Genomic DNA, 15,371 nt, shown 5'->3' with positions numbered 1-15,371 from the left:
CTCCATGCTCACAGCAAAGCCCTATGCGAGGCTCAATCTCAGGACCCTGAGATCATGATCTGAGCTGAAATGGGGCACCTTGAGACTGTGTCCTTATTTTGTACCCACAAATCATCCTGCAGAGTGCTGAAAATAATTTAAAATGTTAATGTTTATTTTTGAGAAAAAGAGAGAGAGTGCAAGGGAGGGGCAGAGGGAGAGGGTGGCACAAAATCTGAAGCAGATTCCAGGTTCTGAACTGTCAGCACAGAGCCTGATGTGGGGCTTGAAATCATGAACAATGAGATCATGACCTGAGCTGAAGTTGGATGCCTAACCGACTGAGCCACCCAGGCATCCAAGTTCTAAATATTTATAAATGAATCAGTAAATGGCATATTTCACTGATAAAACTCCAAAAGAATGTTCTAAATTCTTTTTGTTATAGTGTATTGAATATTTTCATTTTTATTTTCAGGCTAAAATAGTGTTTTGGGCAGTCCTTTTACCCATGAGATGGACAGAGAGGCAGCATTATCATCTTATTCATTAGTGCCCTTTGATTTTCTTGATTCCCTTAACTATGGGAGTTTATTTTTTTTAATGTTTTATTTATTTTTGATACAGAAAGAGACAGAGCATGAGAGGGGGAGGGGCAGAGAGAGAGAAGGAGACGCAGAACCGTAAGCAGGCTCCAGGCTCTGAGCTAGTTGTCAGCACAGAGCCTGAAGCGGGGCTCCAACCCACAAAAGTGAGATTTGACCTGAGCTGAAGTCAGAGGCTTAACCGACTGAACCACCCAGGCGCCCCTATGGGAGTTCAAAACATTGTACTTTTGTAACCAAATATTAAACTGTGGCAAAAACATCAATTGTTGCTTCCTTATCTAGTTCACACAGGATCTTAAGAAACTGTATCTTAAGTCTGAGGAACAGGATTCTTTGTTGGTGACACCAAGCAAAATTATGAGAGTCTTAGTCTGTGGTATCAACCTGAAATAACTGGCTAATAATGTACCCCTGAAAAATATCCTCTTCTCTTAAGGATTAATTATTCTCCAAGCTGATGAACATTCCTTTAGGATAGGTCACTAAACTGTCCCTGACATTATGGCCAGTAGACAGATAAGTCTTTGAAACAAATGCCAAATTCAATCAGTAAATTGATTAAATAACCAAGTACTAAGAGGTAGGATCAATAGTTTCATACACCCAAATCAGGCAAAAGTCATATGGGTGGCAAAATTCATTCCATCTATATGAAGAGGCTTGAGATTCTTGAGTTCATAATGACTTAGGAAAGAAAAAAAAGGTTCATTGTGCCTGTCAGTGGCTCAAGAATATTGCTGGAATCTATCAGGCAGACTATGAAACCATGGTCTTTGGTCCAGGTCAAAAATGCTGGCCAAAGCTTTGCACAGTGGCAGTATCCTAGCCAATGAGGTTTACCTGAGGTGTGTTTATTGCCAATTGAAAAATTCTGGCCAAAAAGGAACGTTGGTCTTGTGAGATAGTATATGAATTCTTTTGGGATGTCAATATCAAGTTTTTTGAGACAATAAAATTCTTCTCTTATGGGTATATTTTTATTTATTTATTTATTTATTTTATATTAGTTTGGATACCATTAGTTTATTATAAAAAAGAGACATGAAAATTATTTACATGATGAGAGATTTCACAACTTCACTGGAATGGGCAGCTTCACTTCATGTCATTTCAATAATGATTTATTTCAGTCTACATATTTTCCGAGAATGTCACCATCTCTAAATAAGAAATAATCCTTGTCATCTAGAACTACTTTGGTGCCTCCATATTCTGGGAGAAGAACTTAATCTCCAACTTTCACACTGACTGGTTGAATCTCTCCACCCTTTCCTTTAGCGCCTGATCCAACAGCTACTACAGTTGCTTGCAAAACTTTTCCTTGAGATTTTTCTGGAAGCGTAATGCCTCCTTTGGTTACAGTTTCGGCTGCACTCCTTTCAACTAAAACTCGGTCAAAGAGGGGAAGAAACTTTCTAAACGCTTGTCCTGCCATGACTCCGACCGCCGCAGTTCCTACTCTACACTGGGGTATGTTTTTAAAAAGAAAGGTTTAAATTTTTATATATATATATATGTGTGTGTGTGTGTGTGTGTGTGTGTATATATATATATATGTATATATATATATACATATAATGTCAAATCTTTTATATTAAGTTTTGAGATACTTTGAAACATTTTTTAAATTTATTTCATTTATTTATTAAACTTTTCTTTCTTTTTTTTTAATTTATTTTTGAGAGACAGAGACAGCACGAGCAGGGGAGGGTCAGAGAGAGAGGCAGACACAGAATTTGAGATCATGAACTAAGCCAAAGCCAGATGCTTAACCGACTGAGCCACCCTGGCGCCCCTAAATTTTTAAAATATTTATTTTTTAAGAGAGATGCAGCATGAGCATGGGAGGGGCAGAGAGAGAGGGAAATACAGAATCTTAAGCAAGAAAGCTCCAGGCTCTGAGGTGTCAGCACAGAGCCTGATGCAGGTCTGAAACCCACAAACTAAGAGATCATGACCTGAGCTAAAGTCAGGTGCTCAACCAGCTGAGTCACCCAGGTACCCCTAAATTTTATTTTTAAAGTTTATTTATTTATTTAGAAAGAGTGCCTGTGTGAATGGGGGAGAGGCAGAAAGAGGAGAGAGAGAACCCAAGAAGTCTCTATGTTTTTAGCTCAGAGCCGGATTTGGGGCTCAACATGGGGGTTGATCCCAGGAACAGCGAGATCATGTTCTGAGCCAAAATCAAATGCTTAACAGACTGAGCCACCCAGGCACCCCAGGGACACTTTGTATGTATAATTAAGTTGTAATGTTTAAGAGAATTTTGCATACTTAAGATTCTAATTAAATATGTGTAATTGAGTAATTGAGTTGAGATTTGTGATTTTAATTGGAAAGGTATAGGAGACTACATTAGAAAATTTTATGAAATTTTAGGACTGACTATATTTGCTATTTTTTAAAAAAGATTTTATTTACTTGAGAAATGCCAATATCAAAAATATCATTAAAAATTTTTTTTAATGTTTATTTTTTAGAAAGAGAGATAAGAGGGAACAGGGTAGGGGCAGAGAGAGGGAGATACAGAGTCTGAAGCATGGTTCCTGACTCTTAAGTTGGCCGCTTAACCGACTGAGCCACCCAGGCACCCCAAAATATATATTTTAAAAAGATTTTATGTAGTAAGAAATATTTTATTATTCATTTACTTATTTATTTAAATTTTGGTTAACATAAAGTGCAATATTGGAATCAGGAGTAGAATTCAGTGATTCATCACTTATATTCAACATCCAGTGCTCACAATAAAAGTGCTCTCTTTAGTACCCCTTATCCATTTAGCCCGTCTCCAAGGCACCAAAAAGATTTTACTTTCAAGTAATCTCTATACCCAATATGGGGCTTGATCTCACAACCCTGTGATCAAGAGTCGCATGCTCAGGGGAGCCTGGGTGGCTCAGTTGGTTAAGGATCTGACTGTAGCTCAGGTCATGATCTTGCCAGTCTCAAGTTTGGGGCCAGAGTTGAGGTCTGTGCTGACAGCTCAGTGCCTGAAGCCTCTTTGAGATTCTGTGTCTCCTTCTTGCTGTCTGTCCAACCCTCCCCAACCCCTCATGCACTCTCTCTCTCTCTCTCTCTCTCTCTCTCTCTCTCTCTCTCAAATATAAACATTAAAAAAAGAGAGCGTTGCATGCTCCACAGACAGAGGCAGCCAGGCACCCTGACATCAGACATTGGCAAAGTGTTTTTAACCTTCAGTCAAATTCTATAAAAGTAGTATCTATTACATCCTGTATCCCAAGGTTTTGGTTATTCTGTGTCCTCCTCTCTACACCTTATAGAACAGAATAATATTCCTGATGGTGGTGATGATTTAAACCAATGACCTTCTGCTTCAAATGACTTGAGAATAAAATGATGAAAGGGGAAAAAAATGATGAAATTAATTTACACAGAAGTCCATGAGCCAGGCAAAGAGAGGTTTTGTAAAATGAATGAAAAGCATATTATGTTTTTTTAACATTTATTTATTTTTGAGAGCGAGAACATGAGCAGGGGAGGGCAGAGAGGGAGATACAGAATCTGAAGCAGGCTTCAGGCTCTGAGCTGTCAGTCCAGAGCCTGACGCAGGGCTCAAACTGACGTACCGTGAGGTCATGACCTGAGCTGAAGTCGGCGGCTTAGCTGACTGAGCCACCCAGGTGCCCTGCATATTATGTTTTTAATGTCTTCTTTTAAAACATAAAAAATATATTTGTTTTTGAAACCGAGTTTTCCAGCTGGTGTTTGTGCTCTAAATGTTCAGGTTCACTCTGGTCATCCTTGAACAGAAAACAATTTAAGAAATATTCAATAATCAAGTGGCTGAAGGCTTAAAACCTCCCTATTCTCAAATAAGTGTAGAGGTTAAGGTCAAATTTTGTGCCGGCATGTTCTCAAACAAAAAAACTAATAAGGGGCCAGCCACCTTTCTGCTTTGATATTTGCACAATTAACAAGTCACAATGAAATTAAAGGGGAAAAGAGAAGGCAAAAGTTAACTATTTTGTTAGCTTGAACATAGTATGCCTCAACGTTTTGTGATGATTTTCAACACAAAAAATTAAAAGAGGATATTAATTTTCAGGAAAGGAGTAAGGAAATATTACTAATTATATAAAATCTATTAATCCTCTAAGAGAAGCACCTGTGTGGAAAGTCAACCAGAATTGTAAAGCTCCTTTACACCTACATTTCCTTCAAATAATTGTTTAGTATTAACAGAAGTTAACTTTTCTGGGGCGCCTGGATGGCTCAGTCAGTTAAGCGTCGTCTCCAGCTTTGGCTCAGGTGATGATCTCACCGTTCGTGGCTTCGAGACACGTGTCAGGCTCTGTGCTGAGGGCCAGCTCAGATCCTGGAGCCTTCTTCGGATTCTGGGTCTACCTCTCTCTTTGACCCTTCCCTGCTCATGCTGTCTCTCTCTAGCTCTCTAAAGCAAATTTAAACAATTAAAAAAAAAGAAGAACTTTTCTGAGGATGAAATAATATTCCAGGCACTTTATGACATTATCTCATGTAATCCTCACTATAGTCCCACAAGGTCTTAATTCTCCCTGCCCAGGCCAAGTACAGAATTCAGTTAGTGTGTTATCATTGGCCTAGGGCAGTCTCAAGAAGCTTAGCCTAGTAATTATACTACCCCCTTCTTCACAAGAGGAAATGGAGGATAGGCTCTAAGAGATTAATTTAAGTCCAAGGTCACACAGTGTTGGGAGCAGCTACATGAACCAAGTTATCTCACGTGAGATCTTACCCTATTATTGAACTGTTAATAGACTTATTTGTGAGATTTTTTTGCTTTTAATTCTTCGATGTTTTTCAAACATTTTTATTTTGGAAGAGAAAGCCTTATAGCCAATGACCTCTCCGCTGCTCCTTCTTTTTCACAGCGTTGACCAAAGAGCAAGTGGTGCTTTTATACTGTAATGCCAGGTATCTGGGAGGCTTGAGGAATGAGGAGAGGAGTCCCAGGGTAATGGGGGACATTTTTTTTTAAAGAAACAATAGTAACCCGATACAAGGCCAGCCGATAAAACCGGAACACAAGGTAATCAATTGCCAAGGGAAGCAGTTTATTTTTTCACCTCATTGTCTTTCTGCACTATTTCCAAGCGTATTTTGTTAGCAGCGCCTAGCCCACTGGCTCAAAAATGCCGGAAAAACCCAGTTTTTATTCCACACCCATATCCCTCTAGCCCCCTACCCCTGTACGGATTCTTGTCGCCTTCCCTCTCACGTGTTTTTCACTTCTTCACCCTTGGCGGATAACCTTTATATACATAACGCTTTTTGTTTTATTCTATCGCCATATGGACTAGATTGCCTTATGGCGACCTTGACGGACACCAGGGTGGGAAGCCCGGGGGAGGGGAGAGGCACTCAGCTCTGAGAGAGAAACCTTCAGATAGCTGTTGAGGAGGCGCCACCGGGAGGAGGCGACCTCAGAGCTCCTTTCAGCGTTCAGCTTTTAAAAAGATTGACAGGAAGTGTACCAACTGTCTTGCTCTAGCTACTTGCACGGTCTCGCGAGATACGGAAGTCTAGGTGGAGGGGGTGTCAAAGGCGCCTCTCTGGGTGGGGGATGGGAATATCTGTGGCGCAATCATTGCGCGAGATTGGGCCATGGTCGCTCTGGCCATGCTTACATCTCGCGATATTTCGGCGGCTACGGCCTGGAACTAGGGGCAACTTCTCGCGAGAGCCCGTGCTGAGGGCTCTGTGAGGCCCCGTGTGTTTGTGTGTGTGTATGTGTGTTGCTGGATGTGAGTACGGGGAAGCAGCGGCCGCCATTTCAGAGAGCCTGCTGAAGCTGTCGCAGGGGTGGATCCTGAGCTGCCGAAGCCGCCGACCTGCACTTCCGCGCGGGCTCTTCTAATCCCATTGTTTTTTTTAGATTCGCTCGGGCCTATCCGCCCTCGGAGCCCGAAATTCGGGCTGGGCGGTACCACGGCCTGGGCCTAGGGGCTTAACAGTAGAAACAGCGGCGGCAGCAGCAGCAGCCCCCGTCTTTCCGAATACAGGCACCCCAGGGGCCCGAAAGCCCGCCCAGGTAAGGAGCTGTCGGTAGCGTATTGTCAAAGCTTTTCAGAGGTTTAGTTTTCGTCTGGCTTGAGGGGCACTCCTTAGGCGGTCTTTAACGACTGGGGGAGGGGCAGGTTCTCGAGAAATCGGCTCCATTTCGGCGACCGCACCCTTATTTTCCGGTCGTGTAGATTTCAGGCTCGTGGGTGGCAGGGACCCCAGAGAGGCCTCGGGCGGATGGAGGCCGGTTCTTTAGAGGCCTGGGCCGGCCGCGACCTCCCAATATGGCGCCAGCCGAACGCTACCATGGCACACAACCCCTCCCAACTGAGGGAGTTTCCCTTTGCCCCTAAAATGGCAGCGCGGGTTTTGTGCTGGAAGAGGCGCTCTCGCTCGAGTCGCGCGCGTTCTGTTTTTGTAGTTAATTGTGGCTGCTTTTTGATCGTACGTTTAATATATTGCTGTCTGTTTGGCCTTCGGGGCATTTCAGATTTAGTTACCAAGACTGGTAAAGTGCATCGTGCCACATTAGTCATTCCAGGACTTTTGAAGTATTTTCTGAAGTTTTGGAGTTTGTCTTGTAAGGAAGAAACAGAGCGGAATTGAAATATATTTACTCACTGAATTACCTTTCTTATTTTCAGGCGTTTAGAGAAAATGGCAGACGATATTGATATTGAAGCAATGCTTGAGGCTCCTTACAAGAAGGTGAGAAAAAACATGTCGGTGAGGTTTATATATTTCTTAATTTAGCATTATCACGAAACTACTGCTGAAATGTAAACTAACCTCCCCGGAGCCCTCTTGATTTATCTTATCAGAGATGCATTACGTGTAACTTACAAAAGTAAATATATGCTATTGATGTAATAATATTGTGCAGTAGTTTCACTTCAGCGTGATGAATAAATGCCCATCTATCTCTCTTTGTAGACTTGCCTAACGATATCTCACCTCTACTCCCATGAATTCACCTTTGATTCCAGTGTGAACTGTCAATCATAAGGTAGTAATTGAGTGACTTATCGCTGTACCGTGGTCCCCTAGGTAAAATGACTCAACTAAGAATTACCAGCTCCAGTTTGGTATAGCAAAAAGGTGAATGTAGTGGTTTGGGAAAATAGCAGGGGTCCAAGAATAACAAAGCACGACCAGTCTGTGGCAAGCAAATCTTTAAGTTTTACAAGAAGAAATGGGTGAGATTTAAATTTTCCTCTATATAAATGACTGGTGATAGTATATATTGAAACAGGCAGGTGATGATCTGCTGCTCAGTTAAAAATTACTAAAATTCTTGGATCCCTGAAAAGAAATTTTTTTTAAAGCAAAGGAGGCAGTATCACAAACTTAAGAGTCACTTGATGACTTTTTACTGTTCTCCATATTTTATTTTTAATTAGTCCCTGCCATAGTATTTCACACTAAAAGCTACAGAGGAATTATTTTGGCTAATAGTACAGTATAGTCTTTGACCCATTTCAGTATCACAGTAAAAGTGTCTTCATTCTTTCACCGGTTGGTGGTGAAAATAGCAGTATGCATGCATTATCACTGGTGTCGCAAACTGAAAGCTTTGTAAGTTAGTACTTCTATAACTGATGTGATCAAACTTTAAAACTAAACATTGCGCTAAACCTTTTAAAAATAATACGTTTGTTTTGGATTGTATAGCACGACCATGTGGTACCAATATGGATGAATTCTTTTTAGCTTTAAATAGCGTATGTAGTTTTATAATGCTTAGACTCTTGAAGAACGTTCTATTTTAATGTTAAGATTCTTGTGTCTTAATTTAACATGGATGTAATTCCATGTAAACAGGTATGGAAGTAAGAAATGTTTAGGCTGGACTGGTGGATTATTAATTGACTTTCTTGGGTTCTTGGGAGTCAACATTACTAAAGCAGTGTGAATCCCTGTTTGCTTCAGGGCGAGATGTGTGACAGAGGTGGCATCAAGCTCTTACAGTCCCAACCCTCCAACGGAAATGGGCGAAGATCTCAGGAATGGCATCGGTCACAGGAAATCGATAGTGGCTGGCTGCTAGCATGGCCACTTGGGGCTTAGGCAGAAATAGAGCCGTGGTACTGACCAAAGGGACCATAGCACATGGAATAAAACTCAAAACAGGACTTCATTCATGTTTTATAGAAATTCTATTTAACCACTTGAACATTGTAAATCTGGATAACTTAATAATCTAACTATATAAGAAAGTAAAATTTAACATGTTAATATGCATTTTTATTTTTGTATCACGATGACTTAATTGTAAGCAACAAAGTGGTTAAACACATACCCATCTAAATTTTTTTATAGCCTTCCATGTTAAATTATAAGCAAGTAATTAGTTTTAAAATTGTTTTGTATTTTCTTATTCCTATTCCCTTTACCCTTTGACAACTTGAAATGTTACCACTTCGTCCTCATGATGTTCTTCTATCAACCCTGCTTAGGATGAGAACAAGTTGAGCAGTGCTAACGGCCATGAAGAACGTAGCAAAAAGTAAGTTATAAGAAGGGACCTGGGGTGGGGGGAACCTTTGTGTGATTGAGATCTTAAGTTGTGTTCCTGTGGCTATAGCATCAAACTAAAAGGTTTCTTCAGAAGCTTTTCTTTGTCTCTTAGAAAAGTGGTTCTTTACCTTCTGAGACAAGAAACTATTTAAGGACATGAAACTATGTACTGTTTCCCTAGATTTTAGGATGTAGTGTCAGGGACCTTTTGGATATCTTTTCCTCTAAGTCTGTCCATGATAATCTGGATAAGAGTTCCTGTATTACAGTTTGTCTTTTGTCTTCAATTTATTAACTTTGGCTTAATATTTTGGTGGCATGTTATCAATAAAACTATCATATCCACTGAAGATGGGTTAGGAAGAAGAAAAGGTAATAAATAACCAGGCCATGGAAAATATTTGTTCTAAATCACTGAAAGAGTCAGAGCTGTGAATTATTTATGCTCCTTGCTGCTTAAAGGTCCTTTTTATAGTAACATTATAGCATACTTAAGTACTTCTTAGGTGCTTCTTATATGGCTTTTGTTTTCTCAAACAGTGAGAATGGAATATTTTTAAGTTGTGCTTGCTTAGACGAGTTACTAGGTTAAATGAGTAACCCGTAACAGGAACTCTGCTACATACTGTATAGAATCTAGTAAAAGTTTCAATAAAAGCATAAGCCAGAACCACTCTACAATGTTCCGTCCTGTTATTGGAATTTTCTTTCAGCTCTAAAATTAGTGATTCTTAGTATCCCTTGGTCATGTTAAAAGTATTCAATTGTTTAAGTTAACTTTGTGAATGTTCATGGCCTAATAATACATGATGAAAAACAGTGATAACATGTTGCTGCTTATTTGATTTTGGCTCTTAACCTAGTAAGAGCTCAGAGTGCTTCATAATACACTATTTCAACATCCTCACAACTCTTGTTTGGTAGGTTGATAGAATTTCACAAAATAGAGGAGAAAATTCTTAGATTGGATTGTGCAGGCTTTGTACATCAGTGTTTTTTTATTCTTACCCTTCTCTTAAAGTAATATAGTAATGGGTTTAATTAAAATGCTGCAATTTGTGGAAAATATCTTTTGTTTTGGTACAAAGTTAGGTGGAGGGTCTGTTATAGTTCTCACGGATCACAACAGATTGTGGGAATTAATCATACTGGGTTTATTCTTGACTTTACATAGTTTGAGGCAATCAACCAATCTTTGAATGGTTTAATGTTGCCTAGTTTTAGACCTTTTACCAAAGTCGCAGTTTCCTAATTAATGGTTCTAATTTGCAATTCTGCAATTCATAATGAAAACTGGGAAGGATTATCCATGTAAATTTAAATTATCTAATCTAGGTGTGGGTAAAGATCTCACCTTGAGGGCCCATAGGATAAGAACAATGCACTTTTGGGCACATACTTCTTTGTTCTACCATTCTCAGATGTCAGTCACTCCTTACTTCTAACTCCAGTTTATACTTGTTTTATCCTGCATCTAAACTAAGCTCATTAAAGCTACCAAGCTTATCCTGGAAATTTAGCATCAAGCACTCCATGGCTGATGCTTTATGACTTTTGTCTAAAGAGTCTTCTGACACTAAATAGAAGAATGGGTAATTTTCCTTCATTGGCTATTGAAGGGAATGCCTTTTTAAAATATCCTAACTACCATCTAGTATTTTTTTAAATGTAGATGTTATTTCTGTCAGACTTCTCACTTTAAGCTGTTCAATAAATGTTTTTTTTTGTTCAATCAGGAATTTCCCACTCATTTTTCTAAAGGGAATTAGGCTTTCAAATTAATTTGAAAGTTATTTAGAAGAAAATTTTTGTGTGTAAGGTTAAATGAGATATAAAACAAATAACATTCTGTGTTTTAGTATTCTGTATAAATTCTGTTAAAGGAAAGTGCATGTTGCATTTTTCATCCTAAAACTTGCCTTTAAAGCAGTTGAGTATTGGGATGGTAGTAAGAAAATGCACATCTGAGAAATTGAGACTTGACTAGTAAATGTTTTCTTTAAAAAAAAATATTCTGATTGTCAATCTGTACATTCAGTTATATTCTGGAAGTAGTAAAAGGAACGAAGTTTAATACAAACTGGTTATCAATTAGCCTACTTTCTGAGGAACTATACCCCTGAGTTTGGCAAGACCTCAAAGTATGCCTGAGCTTGCCTTCATGGGAATATTATTAGTGTACTCGTTTTTGGAAAGTCTAATCCAGAGTCCATTCAGTTAAGCTCTTTAGGAATTACTCAAAGGATAACAATAAAACAACACAGTTGAAATATATTGGCTACTGTGTGTGGATTATCTATAAATTTTGGAATAAATGACTTTTCTATTTTTTTTCTTATTTTCCAGAGTACTTTGCATTTAAATTTTAGATCTTCTTACATGGAAGAGGTCAAATCCAGTTATAGCAAAACACCTTTACAGCAGAGACCATATAACCAAAAAGTCCAAAGGCCCAGCCCAGTGGACTACTTCAATGATGTTCAGTACAAAATTCCACTGCACTAAAGACTTTGGAAAGTCCCTATTAAGTTGTAACAGGATTTGACTATTAGTGTGGATTCTGATAACCCTTTAGTTAACTTAATGTTCTTTCAAGCTGCACTTTGTTACGGAGAAGTATACTGCTTTCTTAAGTTTTTGTCTGAGATTTTAAATGAAGAGGATCGTGCTTCTGAATGTCTTAGTATGTTGTCTTTTTACCTGTCTGGGGTTGCCTTCAGATGTGGGTGGGAACTCATTTGTAAAAGGTTCTAGGAAAATTTTTAGTTGAAGTTAAGCTCTCCAATTTACCAGTCCTTTCTTTTGGCAGAGGATGTTTTGGGCCTAAAAAAGAGGTAGATTGGGAGGTTAACTGCCGCTCTGTTACAAGCTATCCATAAGCAGAGCAAAACTTTATTTGTCCTTTTTGTGGGGGATGGAGTACTTTTTACTTTGCCCCCTGATTATCTGTAGGACTTTTGAGTACAGCTATCTCACAGAATGCTTAAGGCAAGGCTAAGACGTAGTGTCAGGTGTTTAGGCAACAGAGTTGGAATGTTATCTGTTGCTCTTCTGAGCTTTGCTTTGATGACTTCTATATAAATAATGAGTGTAGCCTAATTTTCTGTCATGTGCTACCTAGCATATACATTTCTGACAGTCAGGTGGATTATCTTGAAATTTTAGACAAAGTTTCTGCCTCCTTGGAAAGCTCTACATCTCCTTGTGATTGGAGTGTGGGTTTCAAGATTCCAGAAGGTGGGTGTCTTCATTTTCTATTTTCAATGCACTCTAAGATGACCTGCTGCTTACAGGTTCTCTGAGGCAGACTTCAATTGCTCTTGTGCTAACTTTGCTGTGATAAGGACTAAACAGTTTAATTAAATTTTCCAAATGATGTAGAGTTGTCAAAATGTCTTAATGATCTTTTAGCCACTACAAATTGACATTTTAGCGGAATAAGTTTATTTTGAAATGTCTTTCAATTTATATTGAAATATCTGAAGGCACCTCTAAAATTTGGGTGATGACACAGAGGTACAGATGGTAAGATTTACTTATGAAATGAGTGGGTGGTATACTGTGAAGAATACAGAAATGACAGAAAGATATGACTGACTGGCTTTTTTACCTTTCAGAGTTTGAGATTTTATAAAGATAAAGGTGTTGGTCCTTGTTTTTGATTGCACCTCACAGGCTTGTATAAAATGGCATCCTCCCCATTTTCTGGTGTACTCATTATAACTTTTAATAGAAAATAAAGTCTAGGTGTATCAATGCATTTTATTGCCTTAGTTTTATTGTCCTTTGTCATTACTTGTGATTTTCCCTTGAAAACCAAAATACTGATGCTTGTATGGCCCTTTGAGAGTATAAATTATCATATTCATACATGTAAATTGGGTCAAATTTGGCTAATGTAAGGGAAATTAAGTTTTTATGAAAAGTTTTGTGTATGACCCACTATTACTTCGATGTTAACATATTGTAATTTTGATTTTATTACTGTATCTTGTCGATTACAGTAAATCTTTTACGTTGGCCAGGTATGTTGGTCAAATTTTATTTTAAAGTTCAAGTTTTGATCTTCTACCTCCCAGCAAATCCTTTCCTTGTAAAAGCTGTAACTGAATTTCAGGAGAGATCATTCATTATAGTTCCTGCTCTCTCAAATAATTGTCAACTGACTGACTATTTTTAAGTACTAGAAGGCAAAGGTAGGGTGCTATTTACCTTAACCTACGAATTATTTTTCCTTAAGTATGATTACATATCCTAGTAAAAGCAAGATTAAAAAAAAAAGATGATAAGATTTCTGACCGTAAAAGGAAGTACTCTTAAGCTAGCAAGATAATAGTAATTTTTTTTTCTTCTCAGGAGGAAAAAAAGCAAGAGCAGAAGTCGTAGTCATGAACGTAAAAGAAGCAAAAGTAAGGAACGGAAACGAAGTAGAGATAGAGAAAGGAAAAAGAGTAAAAGCCGTGAAAGGAAGCGAAGTAGAAGCAAAGAAAGGAGACGAAGCCGCTCAAGAAGTCGAGATCGCAGATTCAGAGGCCGCTACAGAAGTCCTTAGTATGTAACTATAGTTATGATGATTTTGGTTTGAGAGTCATTCTCTGGATATCCATAAAATAATTTAACCCGGAAAATTTGCATTGTAAAATTTTGTTTTTCAATATGAAAAGCGTTAGATAAGGGATTGGCATTGGAAAGACTAGCAAAGTAGAAATACAGCATATGGACCAATACGTAACTTTTGTATTACTAAGCATACAGATTTTCTGTTATTCCATTTAAAATATCTAACTGTATGCCATCTATACTAGCACTAAACCAAAGCACTGCAGTGTTTTAAAAACTTGATATTGTAGTGCCAAAATTTGAAAGCTTAAAGGTGTGTGAGCTATTCAGAGTTTCTTTACTGAACATTAACTTGTTAAAAATTTTAAAGCTCAAATATGTAACAAGTTATAATTAGTCAAATATGTAATTAGTTGTTAATCTTGTCTGGCTGTTTTCAGCTGAAATGACAGACCATTTGTGAATTTGGAGTATGCTCCTTTATAATGATCAACTTGGGCTCGTCACATTTATTTGAGGTTTTTGAAAAAGACAAGACACTAATAAAAGTGCTTTGAAATCACTATGGAAATTTGAATGTGGTTATGTAACAAGCTGGAAATTTTTTTACAGTCGTGTAAAAAACAATAAGTTTGGAAGGAACCTACGTACAACTCTTAAGCAAAGATTAAATCTAGTTAGCAGTCCTTAGTGTTTTATGAAGTTCTTTCCTCTTAATGAACATACTGTTGTAAACTGTGGGAGGTTATTTTAAAAGTAACACTTGAATGTTTAGAGATGGGATTCAAAGACAGACAGACCTTAATAAGACATTGGCTCTTTTCACTTGGGCAAGTTAATACTCCAAGCTTGAGTTTTCTCATCTTTAAAGAAGAAGGTAATAACTGACAGATAAATTTAATGAGTATTGAATTGAGAAGAGAATGAAAATAAAGGACCCACATGACTCCTATTCTTGAAATGTTTTAGTATTATTTGAAGCTGTTAAAAGTTAGTAACACGTGGGGTTCTGATTCTGGTTCTTGAACCTTTAAAATAAAAAGGATTGAACTCTTTGTTCTCTACTTTCATCCTAGCTGCTTATCTCATAAACATTTTAAGAGCTGAAAGAGGACCACAGTGTTGTTTAAATTCCAGATACTGTACTTTTTTTTGTCCAATTTATCAAAAGTTACAATATTTGTTTTTACCAGAATGAATTAAATGGGGATTACCTTACATTCTGAATATGATTTATCTCTCTTGAGTGATGGAAATTCAAAGTCAGTCTATAATCCTGGTCTGACTTCAAAGTGATTTAGTTCTTATATTTGGTTTCATGTGATCTTTAATTTATCCAGTAAATGTATACTCTTAATTATGGTAATTAGTCTGAATTGTGAAGGGCCCATTTAATATGTAGTTTTATTTGGAACTGCTTGCATGTTGCAGGTATGCATAGAGTCCATGAAAATGAGTCCAAATGTCGATCACATACCACTGTTTCATTCTGTTACCCTTCCTGAAAAGGATAGTAGGATGAGCACTAAGGGACATCTGACATGTCCCTATAAGTTCGTTTGGTCTTTGAAAATAAAAGGTCCAGAAACTTGGGCCTTTTTACGATTCAGAATAAAACTATCTTAGAATAATTATATAACATTTTTGAAAACATTCTTTTATTATGTCAAGTTCATGAAATGTCTTTTGAAGTATGAACTT

At 37.9% G+C, this 15,371-nt stretch overlaps 1 protein-coding gene and 2 pseudogenes across 4 annotated transcripts in view; 2 read left to right on the top strand and 1 right to left on the bottom strand.

The window, feature by feature from the left end:
* Positions 1-1,387: 1,387 nt before the first annotated feature.
* On the top strand, positions 1,388-1,547 carry LOC115275649 (annotated as a pseudogene).
* A 146-nt stretch (positions 1,548-1,693) lies between these two features.
* Positions 1,694-2,026, bottom strand: LOC115275229 (annotated as a pseudogene).
* A 4,276-nt stretch (positions 2,027-6,302) lies between these two features.
* RBM39 (RNA binding motif protein 39) overlaps positions 6,303-15,371 on the top strand; it is a 31,076-nt gene continuing 22,007 nt past the window's right edge. For 3 of the 4 annotated variants that reach the window (XM_029915906.1, XM_029915905.1, XM_029915904.1), the window contains exons 1-4: positions 6,304-6,621; positions 7,238-7,301; positions 9,050-9,099; positions 13,467-13,661. In XM_029915906.1, coding sequence (XP_029771766.1) covers positions 7,251-7,301; positions 9,050-9,099; positions 13,467-13,661 — 296 coding nt within the window. In that variant the 5' untranslated portion in view covers positions 6,304-6,621; positions 7,238-7,250. Of the gene's footprint in view, positions 6,622-7,237; positions 7,302-9,049; positions 9,100-13,466; positions 13,662-15,371 lie in introns of all 4 variants that reach the window. The other variant, XM_029915907.1, reaches the window with a different exon arrangement.

This window comes from Suricata suricatta, chromosome 12, assembly GCF_006229205.1.
Source record: "Suricata suricatta isolate VVHF042 chromosome 12, meerkat_22Aug2017_6uvM2_HiC, whole genome shotgun sequence".
Classification (NCBI taxonomy): domain Eukaryota; kingdom Metazoa; phylum Chordata; class Mammalia; order Carnivora; family Herpestidae; genus Suricata; species Suricata suricatta.
The sequence above is the reverse complement of the archived record's forward strand: the minus strand, read 5'-3'. Positions and strand labels throughout refer to the sequence as shown.